The sequence below is a fragment of the Azolla caroliniana genome, unplaced genomic scaffold (assembly GCF_043228905.1).
Source record: "Azolla caroliniana isolate FFs.n. ecotype wild unplaced genomic scaffold, voAzoCaro1.0.p SCAF_15, whole genome shotgun sequence".
Classification (NCBI taxonomy): domain Eukaryota; kingdom Viridiplantae; phylum Streptophyta; class Polypodiopsida; order Salviniales; family Salviniaceae; genus Azolla; species Azolla caroliniana.
This window is the reverse complement of record NW_028230450.1, coordinates 9,409,905-9,437,417: the sequence shown is the minus strand read 5'-3', so window position 1 is coordinate 9,437,417 and position 27,513 is coordinate 9,409,905. Positions and strand designations below refer to the sequence as shown.

The following is a 27,513-nucleotide window of genomic DNA, read 5'->3' as shown; positions in this document are numbered from 1 at the left end:
CACAATTAAGAGCACATAAACATTGAGTATTGTCTTGTCATTCCTTCATTGTATTGCATTTCACCGTCTACTATTAATATAATATTTTCCTTTTTCCACGATTTTTTTGTGGTGTTGATTTGTCATCTGCGTTCTTTAAACTTCACATAATAGTAAACAATTCTAGTGTGCATTGTGATTCAACATTGTTGAAACTTGACACCATTGTACATTTGCCATCATAGTTGACTACTCTTAGCATTTCTTATTGTAAACCTTATTGAATTGTTGCAGATAAAGTAAGTAAGTGTTAGCTAGAAGGTATGAGGAAGTTAGAAAATAAATCTTCAAGTTGTAAAAGCCAACACGGATTATCACTCATATATTATCATCCCATAAACATGTATCTTGAAGTAAGCAACAAGAGGAATCTTGTATGTTTTCTATAACATGTGAAATTTTATTTTTACAAGACCTATAAGCTAAATCTTCATCAACAGATTCCCATATTAACTTCCTATTATATGATTTCTATACACGTCCTCTAATATGCACATTTGGGATCTGCACTCCTAGCAATATAGCTCTGTAGCTCTTCTTCTATATGAATGCAAAGAATACGAATATGTTATATTGACACAAAGAATCGTTGCCTTATAAATTAATCTATGTGGAGCCTACAAATTACCTTTATAAATTCATAAGCCTACAAGCTTGCCTTATTGAAAGCGTAAATTTCAAATATGAACACCTGGTTTCAATCTCAATCAAACGAGTTGCATACAGTATAAAAACTCTTCATGATAATAGTTTGAGATCATGCACGCCTAGAAATTGGCCTTATGATACCAGTAGCCACTGACAGTTTTTCCCCAATAGGAAATATGCAATAGATTTCAAAACTGAATATGCAACCACCCAGTTATTTTCCTGATTATGCACAAAAAATTTAGATTTAGGAACTCACAGTGAACTTGTATGAAAGTTCATTATCGTGATCATCACATAAACTTTAAACCAATAACTGTTAATCTAAAATGCTTAAAAATTTAGATTTAGGAACTCACAATGGACATGCATAAAAGTTATATAGTTCCAATATTGTGACCATTAAATGGACTATTTAAAACATATTACTCCAAATTCTGTTAAGAATTTCATAGCATGGGATTATAAATGGACAGTAAATGCTGTATGACAAGTTCCCTACACTATGCAATCACAATAGCTTCTGCTCGTGAACTACATGTCCGTAGACAACATTCACTGCCCCAAAACACATGATATATAAGTTGGGGTGAAGTTCATGTTGAGCATGCATGAACCCCCTAATTTGACATGCTCAACATCTACAAAACCAGTAAATCTTGTTCCCAGGATTTTCCTTTCCCCCCAAGGCCATAAACAGTTATATACATACATGAACCACAAAATTTCACATGCTCAGCATCTACAAAACCAATCAATTTTGTTCCCAGATTTTGCTTCTCAAGACCATAAACAGTTTTATACATTGTCATTTTCTATCCACCACATTAGCTATGGTCATATATTCCATAACAAAGAAATGAGTTCATTATTAAAAGATGAAGTAAACCCAACACAAATCATAAGTTTTGTTTTACGCAACACAGAAATCATAAGAGTAAAACAAGAAAATCAGAAGGATTGAATTGCTTTTGTTTTTACACCATGCACAAATCAAGTGTTTCTCATGGTAGCAGAAATCCACATCCAAATGTCCTTTTCATATCCTTTAGGTTCTAATCTTCTTTACTTTTATGTAGGGTCAGTAACTGGGGCAGAACTTCACAATTGCTTATGACTTTTGTGTAAAAAAATGCCAACAATTTTGATTTTCCTTCCAAATATGTTTTAACGATTAAAAGTCATTCAAATGATATTTTGCCGCAATGTTGTTAGCTTACAAGAGAGATCTAGTTTCCTAACTACCTTCCAAGATTAATTCTGAAACCACCTTTGTGCAAACTGCAAAGGACTTTCTAGAAATGATGCATATTGATGGATGAGAGGGTTAACTTTCTGTCCAATCTTAGACCAAGTGCCTCTATGTGAAGATGCTGTCAACGGTGCATGATACATAAGCTTCAGAAGCTATATAAAATTACACCCAAACCAAAAGATAGTGAGTTAGCATTTCATAGGTACAATCTCATCAAGGGGAATAAAATAAAACTCCAATGGTGAAGACAGAAAGCAACAGTTAAACGCTTACCTGCCAGTATATCACCACCTGTATGAAGTTCTTTTGTGGTCTGCAAACAAAGACATTATTGGTAAAATAAATCTACACATTATCATATAGTTAAGCACTTCCACGCATATGAACGATGGAAAAAACATGGTAAGAAACACTGGGTAAAGGAAGATGGCAACAACATAAGCAAAGTGAAGTAATGACAATAATCTTGTGCAAGCCTATGAAACCATAAGAGAAACTTCCAACCAATGTGATTCTTTCACGAAGCATACAGAGTGTGGATAAGCATTAGGTTTACAACTAAATAATAGAACAAGATGCATAAAACGAACCTCTAAAAACAAATTATATTCCAACCAATGTGATTCTTTCACGAAGCATACAGAGTGTGGATAAGCATTAGGTTTACAACTAAATAATAGAACAAGATGCATAAAACGAACCTCTAGAAACAAATTATATTCCAACCAATGTGATTCTTTCACGAAGCATACAGAGTGTGGATAAGCATTAGGTTTACAACTAAATAATAGAACAAGATGCATAAAACGAACCTCTAGAAACAAATTATATTCATTTCAAGAAACATATAGAACAAGATGTGTTAACGAATTATGAAACTTACGCAAGCAATAATAGAATGAGAAGGAACCCAAGTCCTATCTCACAGTTTGTACTCAGAGTGCGAAGTATCATACTGTTGGCTTCTAGCCATCTGCAAGGTTTCTCCAAGAAATTCCTGTTTAAAGAATTCACTCCAAATGAATGGTTTGTCAAGAAACACATAAAAGAAATTTTGCTAACTTGCTGAAAATACAAATTATAAAATGGCTCATTTGAAAATTCTACTCACCACATCTAATCTTTTCTCAATTTTATTAAAAGTGACATTTCTTTGTTTCTGAATTCAGTTTAATAAGCTAACCTTTCTTCTTGAAAATTCATCATTAAATAGAGATTCATCACACATATCTATCCTTTCCTCTAAATACTAGTTTAAATCCTCAGTTGACATGATAGGATTCTGACCTGGACTATCATGACAGGAAAAAATATGACAGGCCATGTATTCGACAAGCAAAATTTTACATGTGGTTCTTGATACTGTATAGATGCACATTATCTCTAGAACTTTAATGCATGGTCCCAAGTGTCGTGCATCATCCCCAGTGAACGGTTGTGGTTACCTCTTGCAAGAAGGAACACGACCCCATTAATGTGGAACCAAGATATACATATGACCTTTATACATTCAACAGGTTTCTAAATCTAAATTGATGATTTGCCTTTATCAACCATCAAAAAATTGTTCTTAGCAAGGTTTATTAATATTTTATCAGCTGTCACATGGTCATTTGGAAAATTCACATATAGCCTTGTTGAATTTATGCATTAGATGCAGAACAAAACTATCAGTCAGTATCATATACAAAAATACTCTCCTACTAATCCATCATGATCTTTGGCACTATCATGTTGTAGTTTATCGATTACATTGGTCAACACCATTACCAGAGTAAACATATAATTGGTCTTAAGTCATGTGATACGGGTTGCCCTCGTATTACATACTCTCCATGTCCATGCCACAGCCCCAATCTCAGGTGAGGAGGTTGGCATGCTGGATCCCTTTCAAGGAAATCTTCCGAGCCTTCTTGCTATGAAAACACTATAAACATCTGCATTGTCGTGACACGGTGGGTCTAAAGGGGGAGTAAGGAGAACAGGTGGGTAAAAAGGAAAACCACAAGAAGTATAAATCTGTAAATATGAAAAGCAAAATTGTATAATAAAAAAGTCAATGGCCTAATGGTTAAGGCTATAAATTGTTTGGGGAAGGGGGAGAGTTTAAATCATGGCAGGCACATGGGAATAAACTACCTTTTTTGCATTTCAATGAAAAGAGGGTAGGTGAGTATTTAATGTGGTCGGTGAGCTACTCCTATCACTATATAAAGGGGAGAGGAAGACATATGAAGGAGTTCCACGGGTTTTGGAGTGAAAGCATTTTGTTGAGTTTAGGGTTTTGGGAGGTTATCTTTCTTCTTTTTCTTGGATTTTTGGGTTTTCTTGTGTGGGTGTGAGAGAGGGTATTGGACTACGCTTCCTTACTTGGGTTGTGTTAGGGTTAGTGAGTGTTTACTTCTCTTTCTACTTAATTATTTGATTAGGGTTGGGTGAATTTGGTGACGAGAGGTTGGTTTTCCGGTTTGCTTGGTTCAGAAGCTCAAGAGGCGGAAGTCAAAAGCTCAGAAGGATGCAAGAAGAGGCACCAACAAGAGCTGGTGTAGTGTCGGAATTCGGTGACGAGACCCGCGAAGTTTGTCTATCCTTTACCATTAGCTTAACTGGGCCATAATCTTGTATTTACACCACTGTTTCATGCTATTTAGAAGAGCTTAAGTGTAATTGAACTAGTGATTTGGTTTGAATTGGCATCTTATTATATTAAACTAGAGTTAGTTAGTCTTAATCATCATTAACCTCTTTGAGTACTTGTACTAAGCAGCATCGTCAAGAGAGAGCACCAAAAAGGGGCACTCCACGAAGGGCATATTTCAGAAGAATTCCCCAGGCACCCATTGAATACACGAGCTCCCATTGAAAACATGGCGCCCATTCAATCCATCAGAGCATCCCAGGAATGTTTTCATGAAGGCTTTAAGAACCTCTCCCACGACAATACGTCCTCCTTGTTTCAAGTCCCGCACAGTCCCACTCAAGTAGCACGTGTGCCCGTTTTATGTGACAATGTTCAAGCTTAGCTCGCTTCATTCTTGCTTGCATGCATACTAACCATAAAACAGTAATTAGATGTTGCGAACATGCCTTAATGGCCTGCATCCATTTTACCAATTTCTCTGAAGGGCTCTGCTATGTTGGGTGATACATCAGATTATATGTACTATGCAGAGGCATAGATGACAGATACTGTGAGAAAAGCTGTTAATAGCAGCAGCGGAAGACTTAAAACAAAATAGGCACAGCCAAGCTGTGAGAAGGTTGTTAGACAGCAGTAGAAAAAATGGATGCAAAGAGCAAAGACACAGCCAAGGAATAGAGCTTGTTTTTAAGTAGCAACCATAGTTAAAAAAGTCTTTACAAAAGAGGTTGGTATAGCCTATTTATACAAAATTGGGGAAAGTGGGTGAAATGGTTGTTTGGTAGTAAAGTGGCTCTTGTACTACCAAACAGGTACAAAAAACTAGGAATAAAAGGGAATATCTTGGAAAAAGTAGAAGAGAAAAAAGGCATTTAAAGCATTACAAATTCTAGAGAGAGAAGGCATTAAAGGAGTTGCATATTCTAGAGAGGGAAGAATCTGGGAAGGGAGCGAATATAGTACAAAGATAATAAAGATGAAAGAGAGCTCCAGCCACCCTCCAACACCTCCTCTCAGCTCCAGAACGGCGGTCCAACATTGAGTCGATCAAGGAACTGATCAATGGCTTGCCTTGGAAGTGGCTTAGTAAATAAATCCGCCACATTTTCTTGAGTAGGGCAATATGCCAAGTTGATGACTTGTGATTTCACTAAGTCACAAACAAAATAGTAGTGCACTTCGATGTGTTTTGTTCTACCATGAAATGTTAAGCTATGTGCCAAGGCACGTGCACTTTGGCTGTCGGTGAAAACTGCAATAGGAGAGTCTTGCAAAACACCAATGTGAGAAAACAATTGCATCAACCATAGCAACTCACAACAAGTATCCAAGTAGGCGCGATATTCAGCTTCCGTCGATGAAGTAGAAACTGAGTTTTGCTTCTTCGATTTCCAAGAAATCAAGCCTGAGCTTAACATAAAACAATAGCTAGATGTGGACCTTCTAGAATCAATATCACCTGCCTAATCAGCATCTGAGTAGCCAACAAGCTCAATGCCGCCTCTAAAAGACAAACCATAGTCAAGTGTGTTGGCCAAATACCGAAGAACTTGAATAGCTGCTTGCCAATGACTTTGTCTTGGAGCAGTTGAGAATTGGCTGAGAATACTCACGCTATAGGACAAATCAGGCCTGGTATAAGTTAAGTGAAGAAGGGACCCAATTAACCTCCTATATTTCGTGATATCCTCAAATATGGGAGAATCGTCTTCACGAGATAGCTTTGAGTTTGGATCCATTGGACAGGAGAGTGGCTTGCAATTTGACATGCTATAGGTCTCAAGGAACTGCCTGAGATACCTATGTTGGCTGAGAAAGATACCACCATGTGATTGATAGACCTCCATACCTATGAAATAATGGAGAAGTCCTAGATCAGTCATTTCAAAGGTTGTTTTGAGGTCAGCGCGGACCTCCTCGATTTTAGATGCAAGGGACCATGTAATTAGAAGGTCGTCAACATATAATATGATCAAGCAAAGCAAATTATCTTGGGAAAAAACATAGAGATTGTTGTCAGCATTACAGTTTTGAAACCCAAGAGAGAGAAAGACGCTATCAATTTTGTCATGCCAAGCTTTGGGAGCTTGCTTTAAGCCATACAAGGCTTTGTGTAACCTGTAGACCATGTTTTTCTGCTCTAAAATCTCGAAACCTAGAGGCTGTTCAACATAAACCTCCTCTTTCAAGTCACCGTTAAGGAAGGCTGACTTGACATCCATTTGAAAAATGGCTCATTTGTAGTGAGCAGCAAGTGCAAGCGCACATCGGATAGATGTGTACCTTGATGTTAGAGCAAAAGTTTCCTCATAATCCACTCCTTCAACTTGTGAGTAGCCTTTTGCCACTAAACGTGCCTTGTGCTTATCCAAAGTACCATCAACATGGTATTTGGTCTTGAAAATCCATTTCAATCCAATGACTTGTCGATGTGGAGGCCGTGGGACCAGCTCCCATGTATGATTCCGCTCAATGGAATCAAGTTCAACTTCCATTGTTGCTTTCCACTTTGGAAGAACAAGGGCCTCTTTTGCTGTTGTGGGTTCTTTTGATTGCACAACAGTGCACAATAAGGTAAAGTTGCATGAGTGAAGAGGCCGTTGTGACTTACGTGTTCGAGAACCAGATGTATACTCATGAAGTTCAGCATCGGAGAGATGAGAATCACGAATGGTGGCTTGAAGCCACTTGGGAAGTGGTGGAAGCTGGTTTGTAGAGGGAGTGGAAACAAGTGGAGTTGAGGGAGAGGTTTGAATTGTTGGCGAAGTTAGAGATTGAGTAGGAGGAGATGGGGGGCTTGAAGATGAGATATCTTCGTCTAAAATAGGAGATTCCGGAGGAGCTTGGATTTCAACCATGAACTCGGGTGAAATCCTAGAGTCATCCGGTTGAGACTCCACAAAATGAACATCCCTAGATATGACTAGGGACTTTGACTCTAAATCCCATAACCTGTACGCTTTAGATTGTGTGCTGTAACCAAGAAATTTGCATTTCTTGGTTTTGGACTCAAATTTCGTCCTTTTATGATCTGAAATGTTAACATAAGCATCACAACCAAAGACTTTAAAATGAGATATTGAGGGCTTTACACCTGTAAATGGTTCTGCAGGTGTCATTCCAACAACTGCTTTTGTTGGGCAGTTGATGATGTAGACTGTTGTGTTGACAGCTTCACCCCAAAATGAGAGAGGAAGATCAAATTGAGATAGCATCGTACGAGCCATCTCTTGGACTGTCCGGTTCTTCCTTTCCACGACTCCATTTTGTTGAGGAGTATTGGGTGTAGAAAATTGGCGAGCAATACCTCGTTGAGAGCAGAAATGGTGGAAAGCTTGGGAGATAAACTCTCCACCATTGTCCGACCTGATCTTTCGAACTTTCTTCGATGTCTCGTTCTCCACGAGAGCTACCCATTCTTGAAATTTTGCGAAGGCTTGGGATTTTTCTGCAAGAAAATAAACCCAAACCTTGCGGGAGAAGTCATCAATTATAAGCATGAATTACCGTGCACCACCAAGAGTAGTGGTTTTCATGGGACCACAAAGATCCATGTGCACTAACTCCAAGATAGATGTTGCCCGGTGAGTGGCTTCATGAGGGAAAGGCTCTCGATGTTGCTTGCCATGAAGACAAGCAACACATGGGATATTGGGAGGATTTGAAAATAGGAAGAGCCTCAACTAGTTGGGAAGAGGAGAGCTTTTGAAGAGAATCGTAGTTGAGATGACCAAACCTAGCATGCCACAACGTGGGATCTTCTTGTGCCACCAAGGCATGAGAGCCTTGAAGAAGATGAAGAAGATGAGATTTGGAGTTTTCCAAGGGGCTATGGGAGCTTTTTAGGCGATATAAACCCCCTTCTTGTGTGCCACTAGCTACAATTTGTAGGCTGTTGGTGTCAATCACTTCCAAAACTGAGCTATCAAAGTAGACTCCATAACCTTGCTTGGTGATTTTGTAAACCGAAAGTAGGTTGGTAGAGATGCGAGGCACATGTAGCACATCTTGAAGAACGACAGGTTCTTCACTTGAAGAATTGTCAAGAAACACATTACCCACACATGAAGCCTCAATGCTTGAGGCATCTCCTATAGAGATTTGGGAAGAGCTAGGCTTCACATCATGCAAAATGGATTTGTCATAGGTCATGTGTGAAGTGGCACCACTATCTACTAACCACTCATCGATGGTTGAAGTAGTTGGTCCAGCCAAATGTGAAGTATGTTCCTCAATGCCAAGGAAAACTGTTTCTTTGGCTGAGTGGGCCGAGTTGGATTTCGGTGTAGGTTGATTTCTGGTAGAAGAAGAGTTCTTAGCATTGTCCCTTTTCTTTTTCCCACAATCTGGCTGAATGTGACCTTTGTAGCCACAATAATGACAAGTGAGCTCCTTGTAAGCTGGGTTGTTTGGCGGTCTTGGATTGGGTTTGTTGTAGGAGTTACCATTTTGCTTTCACTTGCCTTTACTTGTCGCATGTAGAAGCGTCTCATTGGAAGTTTGAGTACTTTTCTTCTTTGTTGCCCTATCTTGTAGCATACCAAGAAATGTATTCATGTCAGGTGTGTTGGGAAGAAGAGAAATGGTGTCACAAAAGGCTGAGAATGACTCAGGCAACTTTATCATTAGACGATGCACAAACTCAACTTCAGTGGACTTGCTTCCCAAAGAAACTAGTTCCTTTTGGAGAGTGACAAATTCCGTTATTTGATCCATGATGTTGGGAGTGTCATGAATCTTGAGATTTGCTAGTTGGCTTTCAATAGCTATCATTTGAGCATGATTAGCTCGATGATACCTCCTTTTGATGGCTGTCCATAGTTCATTGGCTGTCTCGTCATCTTTATCTTGAAATTGACGAGCGATGCTCGGTTTAATATTAAACATGAGGAAAGCATGAGCACGAGAATCCTTATCTAGCCAAGCTTCAATCTCAGCGTTAGATGAGCCAGCAACTGATTTGGTTGAAGAGGATGAAGTTACTGGTGGTTTCTTGTCACTACCATTGACTACATTCCATAAACAATGGTATTGTAGCAAGGTCTTTATTTGTAGCTCCCAATCCAAGTAATTGTTCCCATCCAAGATGGATTCTTTGGGGAGTTGGGGGATGGTTAATGAAACAATGGTGGCATGTGAGGCCATGGATATCCTCCTCTTGAGCTACAGCTGGACAATTTACAGCAGTTGTAAGTAGATACTCAGGGTCTTTCTACTTCTCCCTAGATGCTAGGTGAGGCTCAGATAAGGGGAAAAGAAAACAGAAGAACCTCCTCTGTAGGGTTGGGAGGGAGGGATAAAAGAAGATAGGTCTGTGTGCTCTTTGGCAAAAAAAATCAGGCTGAGGATATGGAGACCTCACTGCTCTGATACCATGTGAGAAAAGCTGTTAATAGCAGCAGCGGAAGACTTAAAACAAAATAGGCACAGCCAAGTTGTGAGAAGGCTGTTAGACAGCAGTAGAAAAAATGGTTGCAAAGAGCAAAGACACAGCCAAGGAATAGAGCTTGTTTTTAAGTAGCAACCAAAGTAAAAAAAAGTCTTTACAAAAGAGGCTGGTATAGCCTATTTATACAAAATTGGGGAAAGTGGGTGAAATGGTTGTTTGGTAGTAAAGTGGCTCTTGTACTACCAAACAGGTACAAAAAACTAGGAATAAAAGGGAATATCTTGGAAAAAATAGAAGAGAAAAAAGGCATTTAAAGCATTACAAATTCTAGAGAGAGAAGGCGTTAAAGGAGTTGCAGATTCTAGAGAGGGAAGAATCTGGGAAGGGAGAGAATATAGTACAAAGATAATAAAGATGAAAGAGAGTGCAAGGCTAGAGCTGCCACCCTCCAACAGATACATGTAATATTACTCAAGTGAATAAGGTATCCCACTTGATAATGATATATGTTGGATGCCATTGGGGACACTACATATTATCAACACCCTATGATTGGGATTTTTTACCAATTCCTAGGAAAAAAATTGCTTTTTAAGTTATATAATTCTACTGTTATTCATTTACTACCTATCTGAGAGAAAGTTATAACTTTCTCACGGTAGTATATTTTGAATATTTGGCTGAAAACATAGTGTGAGCATGTTCACAACAAGCCATCATGGCAAACAGAATGATCAGTCTCTCATGCTAATCATTGTAGAAATCTTCTCCTACTGCTTCAACTTGATACTAACTATTCAAGATCAGAGCTCATGAAGGATTCTTAATATTAAACCATGGTTGCCCATGTGACCCGCACTATATGCATCATTTCCAAGATTCGTTGCTTTCACATTATAAGTGGAGAGATACATTCCTTGTCAGCAAATGAGGCAGGAATCTCACTCCTTGGAGGCATTGTCACCTTGACTGTGATCGTTCTACTAGAGACATTGTTCTGCCATACACTTCCTTGCAGTGGGTCATTTCAAACTTCTCCTCCAAGTCTTCACTGATATACTATAGCTATGGTGTCGCTGAGCATTCCATTCTCTGTAAAATAGTTTTCCAGTGACATTACAATATTCCACCACCAATGTGTTGTGCATAGGACATTGTTTGGCCATACACTTGTAGTGGCTTATTTCAAACTGCTCTGCTCAGTCTTGATTGAGATACTATAGTTATGGTGTCACTAAGCATTTCGCTCTGGTTCAAAAGATTTTTCACTGATGTTATTATATTCCACCACTGATTGCTAAAGACAACCACCCTTCTCAGCAAGTCATATCACTACACAATGTGATCTTTGGGATCTGACCAATTCAAGGGAGAGCAGAAATATAGCATATCCAGTTACAACCTCTTCATAATCATCTAAATATCTTACAAGAACAATTCAAGATAAGATAATCCATAAGCAATTGAAGGTTCATGACAAAAATGGTCAGCAAATAAATTACCTATATGTTTGTGTGTTGTTGAAGTTCCTCTTTAAGTATTGACCCACATTAAGAAGAGAATGACACGCCACAGGTAATGTAGCAACTGCATAGATACCAATGCCACATAGCTGTCATGCTTAAAAACGAAAATAGTGTGATTGTCATGTGTTTTAGTCATCACTTACATTTTAGTGGCATGAGAGTAGAGATAAAGACTAATGAATAGAATAGATATAAAAAATCTTTCCCAGCCAGCACAGACTGCAACCAAGTCTGAAGAGCTCTCATATCCAACGTTCGTGGTCGCTATCCACAGAAGACAGCCAAAAACCACTCAATCAGACAAATGGAAAGTACTTTCTGCAGTCAAATCTGAAATTAAAACTATTATCCTAAAACATGAACTCAACATTTCATCATATCTTGAAATTTTTACCATTATCCTAAAACAGGGTGACCCGCTCCCATCAAGTGGTGCAAGAGATAGTATACTCTAATTATCAAGTATTTACGAATCAATCTATTTTAACATGATTCTATGTTCACCTCTGAACTATTTAAAAACAGATTCATGTACACAATACATATTCGATTTGCTGCCAGCCAGACCAGATCATCATGGTCAATCTCTGACAGATTGGCCAAAAATATAGTGGTACTGATGCTACCACCTCAAATATACAAAGCTGTATATAAGTTGTGGTGGGCTCTCTATCATTGTCTGTTGAAGGTAAACAATTGTCTGAATTTCTATAGCAATAAGGGATGATGAAAACTAGGTAAAACTGATTTCCCCATGTGCACAGAATGAATGACATATTTCAAAAATCGATGCTGCATCCTAATATTATTTCGATGGTATTCAGTGTTAGAAAAATGGCAGACGAGGTTATGCATGCTATAGGCTGTGGAGGGTTCTCTATCATTGTCTGTTGAAGGTAAGCAATTGTTCGAATTTCTATAGTAATAATTGATAATGAAAACTCTGTAACACTGATTCCCCCATGTGCACAGGATGAATGATGTATTCCAAAAATTGATGCTGCATCCTAATATTATTTTATGGTATCCAGTGTTAGAAAAATGTAAATGAAGGTAAGTAGTATACGTTCTAAATTAAAATAGAGAAAAAAATGAGGGGAAAGATATAGATCAATGGAATATTAACATCCATGGGAAACCGAATACAATCTACGGGACAAAGGCAGCCTGTGCAAGAATAGAACTTGGGTTCTCTTAAGTACTAAGAACCAGTAGCCAGAGAGAGATAGAGAGCAGCAGGCCACAGAATTGAAATAGCCCCAAATGCCATCTACGAGCACAATATAACTGCTTTCTTGCCTAATGTCATCTTCGAGAGCAATAAAGTTTTTTGTCTGTTCTTGTTTAACTGGGATGGCAATATAATATGGAAACCAGTTAAACAAGAACAGACAAAAAACTAGTTAAACATGAGAATGCATTATTGAAATATCTGAAACCACACAACAGAGGCCGGGAAGGAACTTACGCCAAATTGTAAATAGATAGACAGCCCATATGCCATTATACTGCCTAGGAAGGTAAATCTATAAGACCTTCCACTGAGAGATTGTGGTATGAATGGAAGTACAGCAAATGCTGCCATAATTATGACCTGCATATAGAAAGAATGCAAAATTAGAATTTCAATATTCATTGAATATTTTTAAAGCAATTCAAAGTAACATTTCTCCTTTCACATCAGTTTGTGAGTTTCAAACCATTAGAAATATTTGACTTCCCTACTGTTGCAGCAAACCATCTAAGAGCCACACCTCACTGTATTTTACTGGATTTTTTAAGAACATTTTTATCCTCTTTATTTTTAAGATTTAATAATTTTGAATAGCTTTATTCACACTCTAATCTATGAAAATCCAGTCAGTAAATTGAAATTAGTCTTATCCATTTATCGTTTTTAAACATGAGTTTCATAACATGTCACTATGATTTTATGCTGTTTCTGGATAATGCTATAAAAAATTTGTGGGACACAAATACAAATAAATGGCAGGCTTCAATAGATTATGAGAAACATACCAATGCATTTAAAAGAAACCCAGCTGAAAACTGGTCCAACTTGAAACCATTACTCCCAGCATATCCACGTGTATTTGCATGTGATGTACCTGTTGAAGTGGATGAGCGCTCACCTATAACATAAATAGATAATTTCATAACAAAAGTTCAATCAATAAACAGTTTCATTTAGTAAACAACCAACCTGCAGGTGTAGTTCTTTGATTGGATGATCTTGATGTCGTTGTTGTAGAAGATTGAGAAGTTAATGGCTCAACCTTGAGGCCAGGATCCTGAAAAATGTACCCATATTGTTATATGCCCTTAAAACAGGAAAAGCTCCTGGACACACAGAAAAAACAATGACGCAACTAGATTTTTCTTGACATTAATAATGTATTACCAAGCTCTCTTGTTTTCATTAGTCAGCTACTCCACTCAAAAAAATTCAGGAAAAATATTGTCCTACATCACTTCAGACAAAATTACCTTCCATTCAGCACTAGTAAATCAGGAATGTTTATTTATCTGATTCATTCATCATTAAATAAAGAATTTATTTATAAAGTCGCAGCTATTGTTGGTCTTCCTTGCATATTTAGGAGACCAGTGCTGCAATCAGATGGACAGCATGGACCACCTTAATTCATGTTTGATGCTGTCATAGATGCCATACAGACAACCATAGACAACGAGATTTCAAACGTTGTTAGATTGATGTCAAAGGGTTCATGGAACATTGCCAGCCTATATTAGACCATTCAAAATCATGGAACACATAGTAGTCCTCACACTCACGCCTTAAGATCTTGTGGTTCAACATTTTCAACAAATCTGTAACAGATTTATTGAAACATAGAAATTTTCTCTTGCCTATAGTGATGATCCAAAACACTAATAATGATCCTTTAATCATTCTTTGCCTGAGGCATAGCCTACAATAAATGTTACCACTTTTAGAGCTTTACAGAACTTACCCATTCGGACTCATAATCTTTCCCCATTCTTCTTCTAATGCAATAAATTTTGAAAATTGTCTAATACAGTCAGGTGAATCCTGCTCATTGATCTCAAGGTAAAGTGGGGGAAGCTTCATCCTTGACTCATAAATTATACACTCTTTTTGCTTTACTTCCGCCTTAACCTACATTATGTTACACATTGTGGCCATGTATTTTTACCTGAATTTGAAATAAATTATGATTTTCTTTGTGGGCATTTATTTGAAACTATATTTCTTGCAATTCTTATTTAAGAAACATGCCTGTCATTAGTAAGCAAAAGTGTTTTGTTTAAATAAGCATATATAATATATACATTCATGAATGAAAACTCATCGCTCATAGCTCAATTTCCCAGAACTCTTTTGATTTCAGGCCTTTCTGATGCAATGCTGCCAAAGCTTGAAGCATCACATCAACTCTTGTTCTGGAGACAGACTATCCATTATATTAGTAAGGTCTAAACATGAATGGCAGTTTTACAATCATATATGAATGCATTACCAGAATGTAAATTAGTTGAGCTAGGTTGTTCATTTGTGTATTATTGGATATTAACTTCTCTCGTTGCTCACTAACTTCGGGTCGGATATATTACATACAACCTATTTGCCTAATCAATCTTCAATCTTCCAGTCTGCGTTTAGGAACTTGGGAGGTCCTTAGAGATCATCTGGTCAGGTAAATAGAAGATGAAGGCTTCTTCCCGGATTTCTAGAGAGGGCCATTCCAAGAAGGTATCATGACAGTCCAAGGTGTACTAAAAACCGCAAGGTGATTACTATGAACAATGGTAGTACATCTGGGGCGTCAGAATAGGGGGTTGATTGAAAAAGAAGATTGTATTAAGCAAGTATTTGTATAATTTAATGTTAACGATACATTAGGAATCTTTATCTGCTAAAGGATGGGTGGAGGACTGCATCCCTGTGAATTCAGTATTCCTAGAATGTTAGCACAAGCCACTAAAATGCAGTAGTAGGCAGCTCATATTACGCAGTATTCCATGAGAAAATTTATGACTGTAGGGAAAAAATCTGAACCCAACAGAATCTCAAATTTCTTACAAGAACCAGATCCGATTCACACAAAACAGAAACAAAGAAAACATACCAAGACAGAGAGAGAGAGAGAGAGAGAGAGAGAGAGAGAGCCTACTATGTTGCGTTGGTAGAACTTGAATTTGAAGTATCGTTCAACATCAGATTTGGAACGATTTTCAGGGATGAGAACGTTGGACCAGTACTCGGACCATCTCTCATCTCTGTCATAATCGTACGCAAGAGCTGCCGCCTTCTTTAAGTGCTGGTTGTCCTCCGCCATGGCTGCTGCCTGTCTGTCTGTCTGTCTGTCTGTCTCTAAAGTAAAAATGTTCTGCTAAATTTGATAGACGATCTCCGTAAGTAAATTCGACGCATATAAATACATAACAGATAGACAGATTTTTTTATTTTTTTTATTTTTTTTTCCAAAAACCACTACTTCGCATTAGTTAGCAAATAGAATATAACAAAGTTTGTCCAAATCCACAATAGGATCAACATATACAACTTGGAGAAACAACTCCAAAATCAAACAAAAACAACAAAAAAACTCGATCGATAGACAGATAATATGTATATGTATGTTATATATATAACATACATATATACAATAATATACATATCAATATGTATGTAGAAAGAGAGAAGGGGTAGGGGAGGCTCATGTCTATTTTGCATCAAATCATAAAGAGGGTTGTCGAGGGAATTGCGGCCACAGACGGTGCAGGTCGCTCAGAGGAAGGTGCATGCGATCTGCACCGTCAGATTTCGATAAGGAAGGACGCGCGAAAAAAAACAAGTGAGAGGTCGCCCAACTCTAAGTCGTTGGTCGCCCAACCCTGACTGTTGCAAGTCGCCCAACCGTTGTAGGTCACCCAACCTTGACCTTTGCAGGTCGCCCAACCAAATGTATCATTTCAACCAAAATCTTCAAATAAGCTTGATCATTACCCTTAAAACTTACAATAACATATCAAACAGTCACAAAATCCAACCTTAAATTATTCAAAATCGACGATCTTCCTTCACCATACTTAACATAAAACAAATAATCATCTTAAAACATAAAAGTTAAAAGTTAAAAAACATAAAACTTAAAATAGAGATCAACTTATAACATACTTGAAACATGAATCAAAATATGACATACTTGAAACATAAATCTACATACGACATATTTGAAACTTAAAACTTGAAAAATAAATCAACATATGACATCCTTTGAATGTAAATCCACTTTAAACATTGTAAACCCAAATCAACATGTGACATACTTGAAACAGGAAACTTAAAACATAAATCAACATATGACATACTCCCAAATGCACTCATAAATCCACTTTAAACATTGTAAACCCAAATGCACTAGTCCGCAAAACCACTCAAGCTATGTTTATGGCTCATGCAGAGATGATGGCAAGATGCGGCCACAATTCTTGCAACAATCAACATTTGAGTCCCTTGATCTAAAGGTCAAGGCATTGCAATGCAAGCATCGAATCTTCTTTGTCGCACATATTGGCAACCGCCTCCTAGCTTGACTTGCGCTTCTTTGCATTTTTCCAGTGTGTGCCTTGGAAGTGTTTGGGGAGCTACCAATAAGATCTTGTGAAATGTTGACTGATGCTCCCCTTTTTGCGCTAATTACTTGCTTACGCCTTATGGATCCATGGTCTTCTTCATTGGTTGGTTTCAATGCACCTGCGTGATACACCACCGCTTGACTCATTTCTTCAATGGACTCCATACATGCCAAAATTGTTGCACGGTCAAGGGATCGTAACCCTTGCCTAAGACATTGAATAGCCCCCTCAGCCATTTGTAATTTTGACTCCCATTCCTCCATTTGTGATGTTATAGGGTTTGTCTCCTCGACCAATTCTACCTCTGTCTCCACTTTCGTCTTTGTGAAATGGTCATTGCGCATATGGGTTACATGATCTATAAAAGGCAACAACCCACATAGATGTGGCATGTGCCTCTCAATAATCATCCTGACAACGAGTATATGCTTACATTTACTCGTAGGGTCTTGGCAATCACAATATGAGCATTGGAGCGATATATAACGACCCACTTTGCTTGTTTGCATATTCTACCTTTAACTCCTCACATTGGGAATTGAATGTGGATTCTGTAATGCATTGCATGAGTTGGCACATCCGATTATAAAGATGGTTTCTCTCAGTTGCACTTACCTTTGGCAACAAGTTATGCATCCATGCTTTTTTTGCATGGAATTGACACAACAAAAGTCGACAATGTGTTTGTGACCTTTGCCCATTTGTAACTATCCAAGATAATCGATCTGTTGCAACCACATTACTTATGGCCTTATATGATGTCCAACTTTTATCGATGACTATGCCATTTGGCCTCACATTGGGCATCCGTGCAAATATGATTCTCAAGCAAGTTTCTAAAGCTACTTGCTCATGGTTAGACCCCTTATCAGAACTACATATCATGTACCATAATGGGATACCAACTCCCATGGCATTTGGGGCCACAACTGCATATAATGGCAAGCCAAATTGGTTTGTTTTAAACGTGGAGTCGATTGCCCAAGAGTTATTTATTGACAATCGCTCACACATCGCTAACATCCATTCATCTCTAACAACAAACCAACTTGAGATTGATTTACACTTGAGATTGGTTTAAAACATCAAATCAATTGGAGATCACAACTTGAGATTGGTTTAAAACAACAAATCAACTTGAGATAAACACTTGTTGTAAACAACTTTTCCATTAATAAGTACTCGTGATATACAATGAGTCGATTCTTGCTATACAAAATTTGTGTGGATTCCAAAATATAGTTACAACATCAGCTCTATAACAAAATCTGTGCTGAAAACAGCAAACACAAAATTTACAATATGGAGCCACCAGTCGCAGGTGCAAATACTAGTACCCTTCGTGCCCACTCATCCACATGAATCTGAAGTGAATCCACTTCGCGTTTGGTGAACCACATCTCTGTGCCCTGTCACCAAATATGTATAAGAACACATCTATACACAATCCACATGAATAAGGCATTGCAATTACACTTACAAAAGACGAAGATATCCATCCTCGTAAGAACTCTTCCACCAACATCTGGATAGTCTTCATCATGTAAAAGCCACAATTCCAACAATTTGGTTGAGTTGGGATGTGCAATATGTGATGTCGACCCTCAGACACAATGGTTTGGTCTGACGGTTCAGATGAAATGGTTTGAATCGCCAACTCTGCCATTCTCCGCACATTGTCAGCCGCCGCGTTGTTTAATGGATGTTCCCTGCGTAAATGTGATTCCATGTCACTTTTTTTGCAATACCACCTTGGCAAGAGGCAACAATACTTAGTATAGATACACGCACGGGCCTTGTTCCCATTTGCATCTCTTCCAACCTTATACAACGAGTCTGGGCGAGGAGGATCTGTTACTTCTGTATGTGTTACATATTTAAGATTGACATAAAGATTGACATAAAGATTGGCATAAAGATTGACATATTGCAACGACACCAAATCCACATACCATTTGGAGGAGCATCTTGGTCAAATGTTGCCCTGGCATGTATCAGCTCGATCTGAGGCAGATGAACCGCTAGTGTCTAATCCATTCTCTCCCCACCCTTAGACATGTCGAGTGACGAACTTCTCCAATGTCTTCTAACGAAGAATCTTTAACAAATCACAAGTCAACATACATTTATCAAACCCTAAACCAGTATTAGGGGAGATTGGTTCGTGACATACCTATCTTGAGTTGGATATATGTCACCGTTATTGAAATCCCACCAATCTTTGTATTTGGACTTGGAAGCCATCTACCACCATTCAAGCAAATCATTTCGGTCACTGAATTAGAGATAAATATAATTGCATCATTTTGTTGGATATGATGTCTTAAACAATGATATCTCATATACCCACATATTATGAGGACTGGTTGGGATATTTTGATGAGTAATGGGGCAAACAGATATTGATAGCGAGTGAGTGGGATCAAATTATTTCCCTATGTTTATTTGTCCACAACCCAAAGAGAAAGGTCCGCATGAACAAAGTATTTTATGTGCTCAATTAAGTATAGTTTCGAACCACATTCTATGTGATCAAATAAAATCTGAATGGACTAGAACATACAATTCAATGTCATTTCTTCATAACATACAAATATAGATGTCGTTTTGACCATGTACAACCTTAAATAATAGACATAGTAGGAAGTAACGAAATACTTGTTATTACCATGATCTTGGCCTTTTCACTCGATATGTACTGGCATTCTGCTTCACATGTTGCTGCTTTCACAACGTTAGGAGCTACGAGCATTGCATTCTGAAAAAAGAACAATTTAAAGAAGCAAAGAAGGACTTATGGAGTTAATACAACGTTAGTTGTTATATGCAGAAACTTACATTACCGATGCTTCATTGTGAATCCTAGCTCAGATTTGTACAAAAAATAATCACATATGACATTGCCAAAAGATTAGTTAGATACACAAACTTAACATTGCTGATTCTGTGTCGTTGAGACCGACACAAATTCGTACAAAATAAAATTTGCATTTGTAGCATTACCAGAAGATTAGATGTTATATTAAAAAACTTACAGTTACTGATACATTGTTGTTGAGGCTGGCACAAATTTGTTATTGATCAAAAGCGTTATCGTTTGCTTTCACAAGGATACCTATTAGCCCAAGTTTCACAGCAAATTACAAAAAAATACGTTAAAACTTGAAGACATAAATGTGGCCATATGCATATTTATCTAAGTATATCAAATATAGCATCGCCACTTGCATATGTTTACATCATTGATTCATATACAACCCATTGTTCGGAAATGGTCAATGCTTGTACTCCTTTCCCTTTGTTCCTTTTTTAGTATGTATACAGTCCAGAAGAGAACCAAAACAACCAAAACTTTTCTAAACGGAAACTTTCATATGTAAACATTACTAACTCTAAATGTGTGAAATGGTGACCAAACCATGTGCCAAACCATTAAAATAAGTTATTTATGAACACACAATTCGCAAATGACATCATTTGCACGATGATTACCTAATGATTCACTTGCACATTTATCATCAACTAATCTTTAAATAGAAGAGTGCATTCAACTACAGAATTATGTTGGAAATGATACATCTCTTCACCTCAATAAAAAAAAGGTTTAGGGTTTCCATGTCTCATCCGTGAATAGACAATCAAGAATCGATCTCAAATGTTCAATGCCATTTGGGAGGCTACCCATACGCAATTTGTCCACCATGATATTGCCTCAAGAAGCAGCCTTTCAACCACGACTGGAGCCATGACATTCCTTTACACATATCAAGCACACAAATTTGCATTTTAGGTATTGTTGAGTTGTCACGATCTCATATACATTAAACAATCATATCATTGTTGCATTGCCAAAAGATCTCATTACAACTTAAATTCATTGAAAACCAAAGCTTGGTTATGTTACTTAAGTAATAGAATGCCATTCATTCTAACCTTAAAGTGATGAAGAAAATCTATTAACATTTGCTAGAGGCCAAAATCGATCCATGACACAAATTATGATCGCAAATATGGTTGAATCCATGTGTCATCCATATTGAAACAAAAATACAAGCTCTAGATTTCCCAAAGCTCCATCATCATTATCTTAATTCTTGTGGTAGAATGATTAGGTTAGTTGGTGTGGTGGAATGAGACTATGACGAAGTTCAACAAGTGTATCTAGGTTTTCTTGTGTGGATCAGACATGGTAAGCAATGATCTCCATGATTCAATGATGGTACGACCCATGTACCTTATGACCCTAAACCCTAAACCTTGATCCCTAATCCCTCACTTCCAAATCTCCCCATATGTTATATCCTACTTATCATGTTGCAATAATTAGATGCCCTCTATATAGTCTATTCCTTCCTTTTTTGTAGTAAAACCCTAATCCCTCAACAAGATTCAAAATCCCTCAACTACTCCAAACCCTAATCCCTCAACTATTCCTACCACATGTAAAAACAATAGAAAAAGTGATGTAATAGGGTTTAGTACATACTTGGGAATAGTGATGGAGGAGATTGATTGCCGCGTATGTCGATTGCAGGCCGCTTGATGATAGTTTTCTTTCCCGGCAAAAGAAACCTGTCAATCTCATTTGAAAAAATGAGAGATAATGACAGGTTTGAGGCTTTTATAGTCGTTGGTTGGGCGACCTGCATCTTATATTGAGTTGGTTGGGTGACCAACTCAACATAAACCCTAAACCAGTTGGGCAACCTGCTTAAACCGGTCACCCAACCGTTTTAAAAATAAACGGTTGGGCGACATGCATCGATGATTAAGTCGGTTGGGCGACCATTTTAAAAATATATCTCGGTTGGGCGACCTCTGCACAACTTTATTTTTCGCGCTTTCTTCCTTATCGAAATTCGACAGTGCAGATCGCACACGCCTTCTCTAAGCGACCTGCACCGTCTGTGGTAGAGATTCCCTCACCAACCCTCTTTATGATTTGTGTCATAATAGACACGTCGGTAGGGGAGGAATGGGAACATACATATATGATATATGTATGTATGTATGTATGTATGCTCCTGAATGTTTGCTACCGACCGAATGAATCATAAAGAGGCCTTGTGAGGGAGGGAATGACAGCCAGGGATGGTGTAGAGGCCGCATTTCCGAGGGCTAGAAAAGCACATGAGGAGTTGATATCCCGGCTCTGCCCCTTTTTTTACTACCCTCGATAACTTGACTCTACCCCCTTCTACTATCATTGGTAACCCGACTCTTTTGGGCTACCCGATTAACTTAACTAATTAGAGTAACCCAAGTAACCTGACTAAAAATTAGGATTTCACCATATACAGTTTAACAATGAGGATTTCACTTGGGATTTCAAATACAACATATACACTTTGACTATGAGGATTTCACTTGGGATTTCAAACACACCATATTCACTTAGGATTTCAAATGCACTATATACACCAAAGAATTACGTGTTCATTATGGCAAATTGATTTTACAAACCAAACCGACCAAATCTCATCATTTACAAAATATTTACGTCGAATATTGAATATACACTGAAATTACATGCTCAAGAGGGTCAATAGATACTATCTAATATTACATACAATCAGAATTTACAAAATAGGAATATAGAAAATGTAATGCCAAAATGCCAAGATTTATGATTTCGGAAAGCCCAAAACCCGATGTGCCCATTTTACAACATTCATTTGAAGGTGTTGAGAATCAAGCTCAACTTGGTCTAGTGTGTGAACTCACCTTGAGAGTGAAGAGACAACGATCAAGAGTCACCATTATGTCACCACTTTGTATTCTAGGATTTAGTATGAGTCATAGAATCATATTCTATGACACATAACTTATGAGCTTTCACATTCCCCATGCTCCATGAGACTTGTAGTTAATGAAGAGAGAGGGTGACTACATAAAGCACCCTCCTCCCACCTTGTATAATGTTGAGTCTTTCTCCTTTGTCAATATACTTTTACCTTGCGTATTCTCTGTGTTTCACACACACACACACACACACACACACTCTCTCTCTCTCTCTCTCTCTCTCTCTCTCTTACACACACACATAACTCATATCTCTTCCACTTCACAAGAATCCATCTCTTGATTCTTTACATGGTATTAGAGCAATTTGGTAGCTCGATCTAGCCCATTTGCCTCATCATGATCGTGTGTTGTGCTCCACGCCGACGACCAAGAACCTGCTCATCGCTATCGTAGCTTCGCTACATAGCTCGCATTCGAAGAGAGAAGAAGAAGAAGAATCGACATAATGAATACTCAAATGGGGAGCGCTCTCCCTACCGAGAAGTTGGATCGAAACAACTTTGCATCTTGGGAGTACAAGATTGTTGAGAATCAAGCTCAACTTGGTCTAGTGTGTGAACTCACCTTGAGAGTGAAGAGACACTCCAACGGTCAAGAGTCACCATTATGTCACCACTATGGTATTCTAGCATTTAGTATGAGTCATAGATTCATATTTTATGACACATAACTTATGAGCTTTCACATTCCCCATGCTCCATGAGCCTTGTAGTTAATGAAGAGAGAGGGTGACTACATAAAGCACCCTCCTCCCACCTTGTATAAGGTTAAGTCTTTCTCCTTTGTTAATAGACTTTTACATTGCGTATTCCTTGTCTCTTTCTCTCACTCTCTCTCTCTCATACACACACATACGCTTCACAAGAATCCATCTCTTGATTCTTTACATGGTATCAGAGCGACTTGGTAGCTCGATCTAGCCCATTCGCCTCATCGTGATCGTGTGTTGTGCTCCACGCTAACGACCAAGAACCGGCTCATCGCTATCGTAGCTTCGCTACATAGCTCGCATTCGAAGAGAGAAGAAGAAGAAGAAGAATCGACATAATGAATACTCAAATGGGGAGCGCTCTCCCTACCGAGAAGTTGGATCGAAACAACTTCGCATCTTGGGAGTACAAGATGCACCAATACCTTGTCGGACAAGGCTATTGGAGCTACATCAAAGGAGCGCATGAAGACCGACCCGCCGAAGCGGCTCCCAGATACGCAACATGGGAGAAAGACGCAAGCCGCGTGATGTATTGTTTGTCGACATGTGTTCACGACCACATGCTCGGTTACATTCGAGAAGCCAAGACGCCGAGCGAAGCGTGGGAAAACCTACGAAAGATTTTCGCCGCCAACACAACTGCGAGGAAGCTTCAACACCGCCAAGAGTTGAACAACATTCAACAAAGGGATATGTCTATCACAACATACACCTTGAAGATCAAGGAGCTTTGCGACTCGCTCGGCTCAATAAGCGTAAGTATAGATGATGATGAGATGGTGCAAATATGCCTTGGCGGCCTCACACCACGGTTCGGCACGATGCGAACCGTCGTTCTAGCACGGGAGAAATCTCCCTCTTTCTTTGAGCTCCAATCAATGTTATTAGTCGAAGAAAACCATGTGCGTACAAGGAGCAATGAGTCGGAAGGCCACATGCTCTACACGCACTCTAATGGAGGAAGAGGGCGCGGACGAGCGAGAGGCCGATTCGGCCAAGGACAAGGCGGACGAGGTCCGAACTACGACAACAACTCCCAATTTCGGCCGCAAAACGGAGGCCAACGAGGAACCTTCGCAAGAAGGGGGAGCTTCCACTCTAGCCCGAGCCGTCAAAACGCAACCGAATGTGGATATTGCGGAAAGCTCGGCCACCACGAAGAAGAGTTCCGAAAGAAGATGCGTGAATCGGCTTCCACAAGCCGACAACTCACGAATTAGGGGCACAATTCCGACTACGAAGAGTATAGCGGAATGTACGGGCACAACTCCGACTACGAGGACCGTGGCGGAATGTACGCATACAACTCCGACCGTGGCGGAATGTTCATGATGAAACATAGAGCAAAGTCTATGTTGGCCTCTACCTCAACTAGTGCCCTCAATCCGGAGGACGTATGGTTTGTTGACTCCGGAGCCTCAAACCATATGACATCCCACAAAGAATGGTTTCTCGAACTTCGAGAGCCGGAGCGACCCGGTTATGTCGAAACCGGAGATGACACTACGCACCCGATTCGGCACATCGGCAATGTTCCGTTTGGCGAAAGAGGTAAGCAAACATACATTAAAAATGTCTTGCATGTACCCACCATCACAAAGAATTTGGTCTCGGTCGGCCAAATGGTTGAGCAAGCGATGCAAGTACAATTCGACCAAGAAGGGTGCTTCATCGAAAAAGAAGGCCGAATCATCGCACGCGGAAGAAGAGAGGGCCAAATGTTCATTCTCGATTCGCATGAGATGAAATCCGCCATGTTCGCAAAAAGCACGAAAGCCGACTCCGACATAGAGCTATGGCATAAGCGAATCGGCCACATCAATCTCAACAAACTCAAAGCAATGAAATCGAAAGGAGTCGTCATCGGACTCCCGACATTCAAAGAGACGGAGATTGAAGGTGTATGCGAAACGTGCCAATTCGGCAAGCAACACCGACACCCATTTCCGAAGGAGCGGAATGTGAGCAAAGGCGTACTCGACGTAATTCATTCCGATGTATGGGGTCTGGCTCAAACGGCGACATTCGGCGGATGCTGATATTACGTGCTCTTCATCGACGACTTTTCAAGGCACACTTGGATCTACCCGATGCGGCAAAAGAGCGAAGTGTTCGGACACTTCCAAAATTTCAAGAATGAAGTCGAGAAAGCCACGGGCCGACATGTACGATGCCTTCGATCGGATGGCGGCAAGGAGTACTTCTCGGACGATTTCATGACGTATCTCCGAAAGGAAGGAATTCGGCGAGAATTCACTTGCCGACACACTCCACAACAAAACGAAGTAGCCGAGCGCAAAAATCGGCACATCCTCTAAGTAGCGCGGGCCATGATGAACGAGAAGCATATGCCCAAGTCATATTGGGCCGAAGCGGCAAATACGGCCGTCTACCTAATGAACCGGTGCACAACATCCGGCGTGCATGAGGTCACTCCGCACGAAAGATTCTTCGGAAAGAAGCCGAACCTATCACATGTTCGGATATTCGGCTCCATTGCGTACGTGCACATCCCCAACGAGAAGCGTCAAAAGCTTGACCGGAAGTCGGAGAAATGTATCCTCGTAGGATACTCACTCGAACAAAAGGGGTACAAGTGCTACAACCCCTCAACTCGAAAATCTAGAGTACGTCGAGACGTCGTTTTTGACGAGTCCGCATCCTAGTACGCACCAGAGACAACTTCGCCTCCAACTCCGCTCGACCCGGAATCTGCCGAACAAGAGATCGAGGATTAAGATCGCCCTACGCGCATGATCGAAGAAAGTCCGATCACGACCCGACTGAGCGGACCACAAGAGCCTTTGAGCGATCAAAGCACATCACGGCCTAGCCCGAAGATGGACAAAGGCAAGGCGAAAATGGTGGAATATGAAGACGATCGCTTTGACGACGATAAATCGACTCACTCACTCGACAATGAGTTCGGCGGTTTCGAGGTACCAATCGGAGCCAAGAACGCCCTCATCTTGGCAAATGAAAAGCTCCGCCGATCCACTCGTGAAAAGAACCCCATAAGCCGATTCGGCTACAATGATTATATGGCGTACCATTACGCCTTTATGATGAAGGTAGCGACAGTACGGGAGCCGGAAACCTTTTCGGAAGCCGCGAAGGACCCGCGATGGATCGAAGCAATGAACGAGGAGATGCAGGCACTACGGGAGAACGAGACGTGGGATCTTGTTCCCACCTCATCACACAAAAAGGCAATCGGATGCAGATGGATCCAAAAGGTGAAGTATAACGCGGATGGCTCCGTAAACTGCTACAAAGCTCAACTCATTGCAAAAGGATACGCTCAGACGCATGGCATCGACTATGAAGAGACTTTTTCCCCGATGGCAAAAATGACAACGGTGCGGACCGTAATTGCGCTTGCCGCGGCGAAAGGGTGGCACCTCCATCAAATGGATGTCAAGAACGCCTTTCTACAAGGCGAATTAGAAGAGGAGGTGTACATGATCCAACCACTCGGCTTCAATTCGAGCACTCATCCAAAAGCCGTATGCCGACTCAAGAAGCCACTCTACGGCCTCAAGCAAGCACCGCGTGCTTGGCATTCGAAGATAACGCAATATCTTCATCAAATCGGCTTCCGAATGTCAAAATCGGACAACTCCCTCTACATACGAAGCGATTTCGCAAGTCCGATCGTCATCATCTTATATGTGGATGACCTAGTCATTGGAGGGGAGCATCTCGTCGAAATCAATAAGGTCAAATCCCTCCTTTCCGACAAGTTCGAGATGACGGACATGAAGGAGCTCCACTACTTCCTCGGCATCGAGGTAATTCGAACTCCGGTCGCAATCATGATCTCTCAACGAAACTACATCCTCAACTTGTTATACAAGTTCGGGATGGTTGAGT

The 27,513-nt window shown here is 39.7% G+C and overlaps 1 protein-coding gene across 1 annotated transcript; it reads right to left on the bottom strand.

Moving 5' to 3' along the window:
* Positions 1 to 1,672: 1,672 nt before the first annotated feature.
* Positions 1,673 to 15,894, bottom strand: LOC147854544 (dihydroflavonol 4-reductase/flavanone protein). The gene is made up of 9 exons (XM_087330957.1): positions 15,656 to 15,894; positions 13,702 to 13,789; positions 13,518 to 13,630; positions 12,967 to 13,092; positions 11,642 to 11,762; positions 11,475 to 11,559; positions 2,826 to 2,939; positions 2,216 to 2,255; positions 1,673 to 2,094 (listed from the first exon to the last, which is right to left on the bottom strand). Exons 1-9 carry the CDS (start codon positions 15,818 to 15,820, stop codon positions 1,942 to 1,944), a joined length of 1,005 nt encoding a protein of 334 aa, XP_087187083.1. The 5' UTR covers positions 15,821 to 15,894; the 3' UTR covers positions 1,673 to 1,941.
* Positions 15,895 to 27,513: the final 11,619 nt, after the last annotated feature.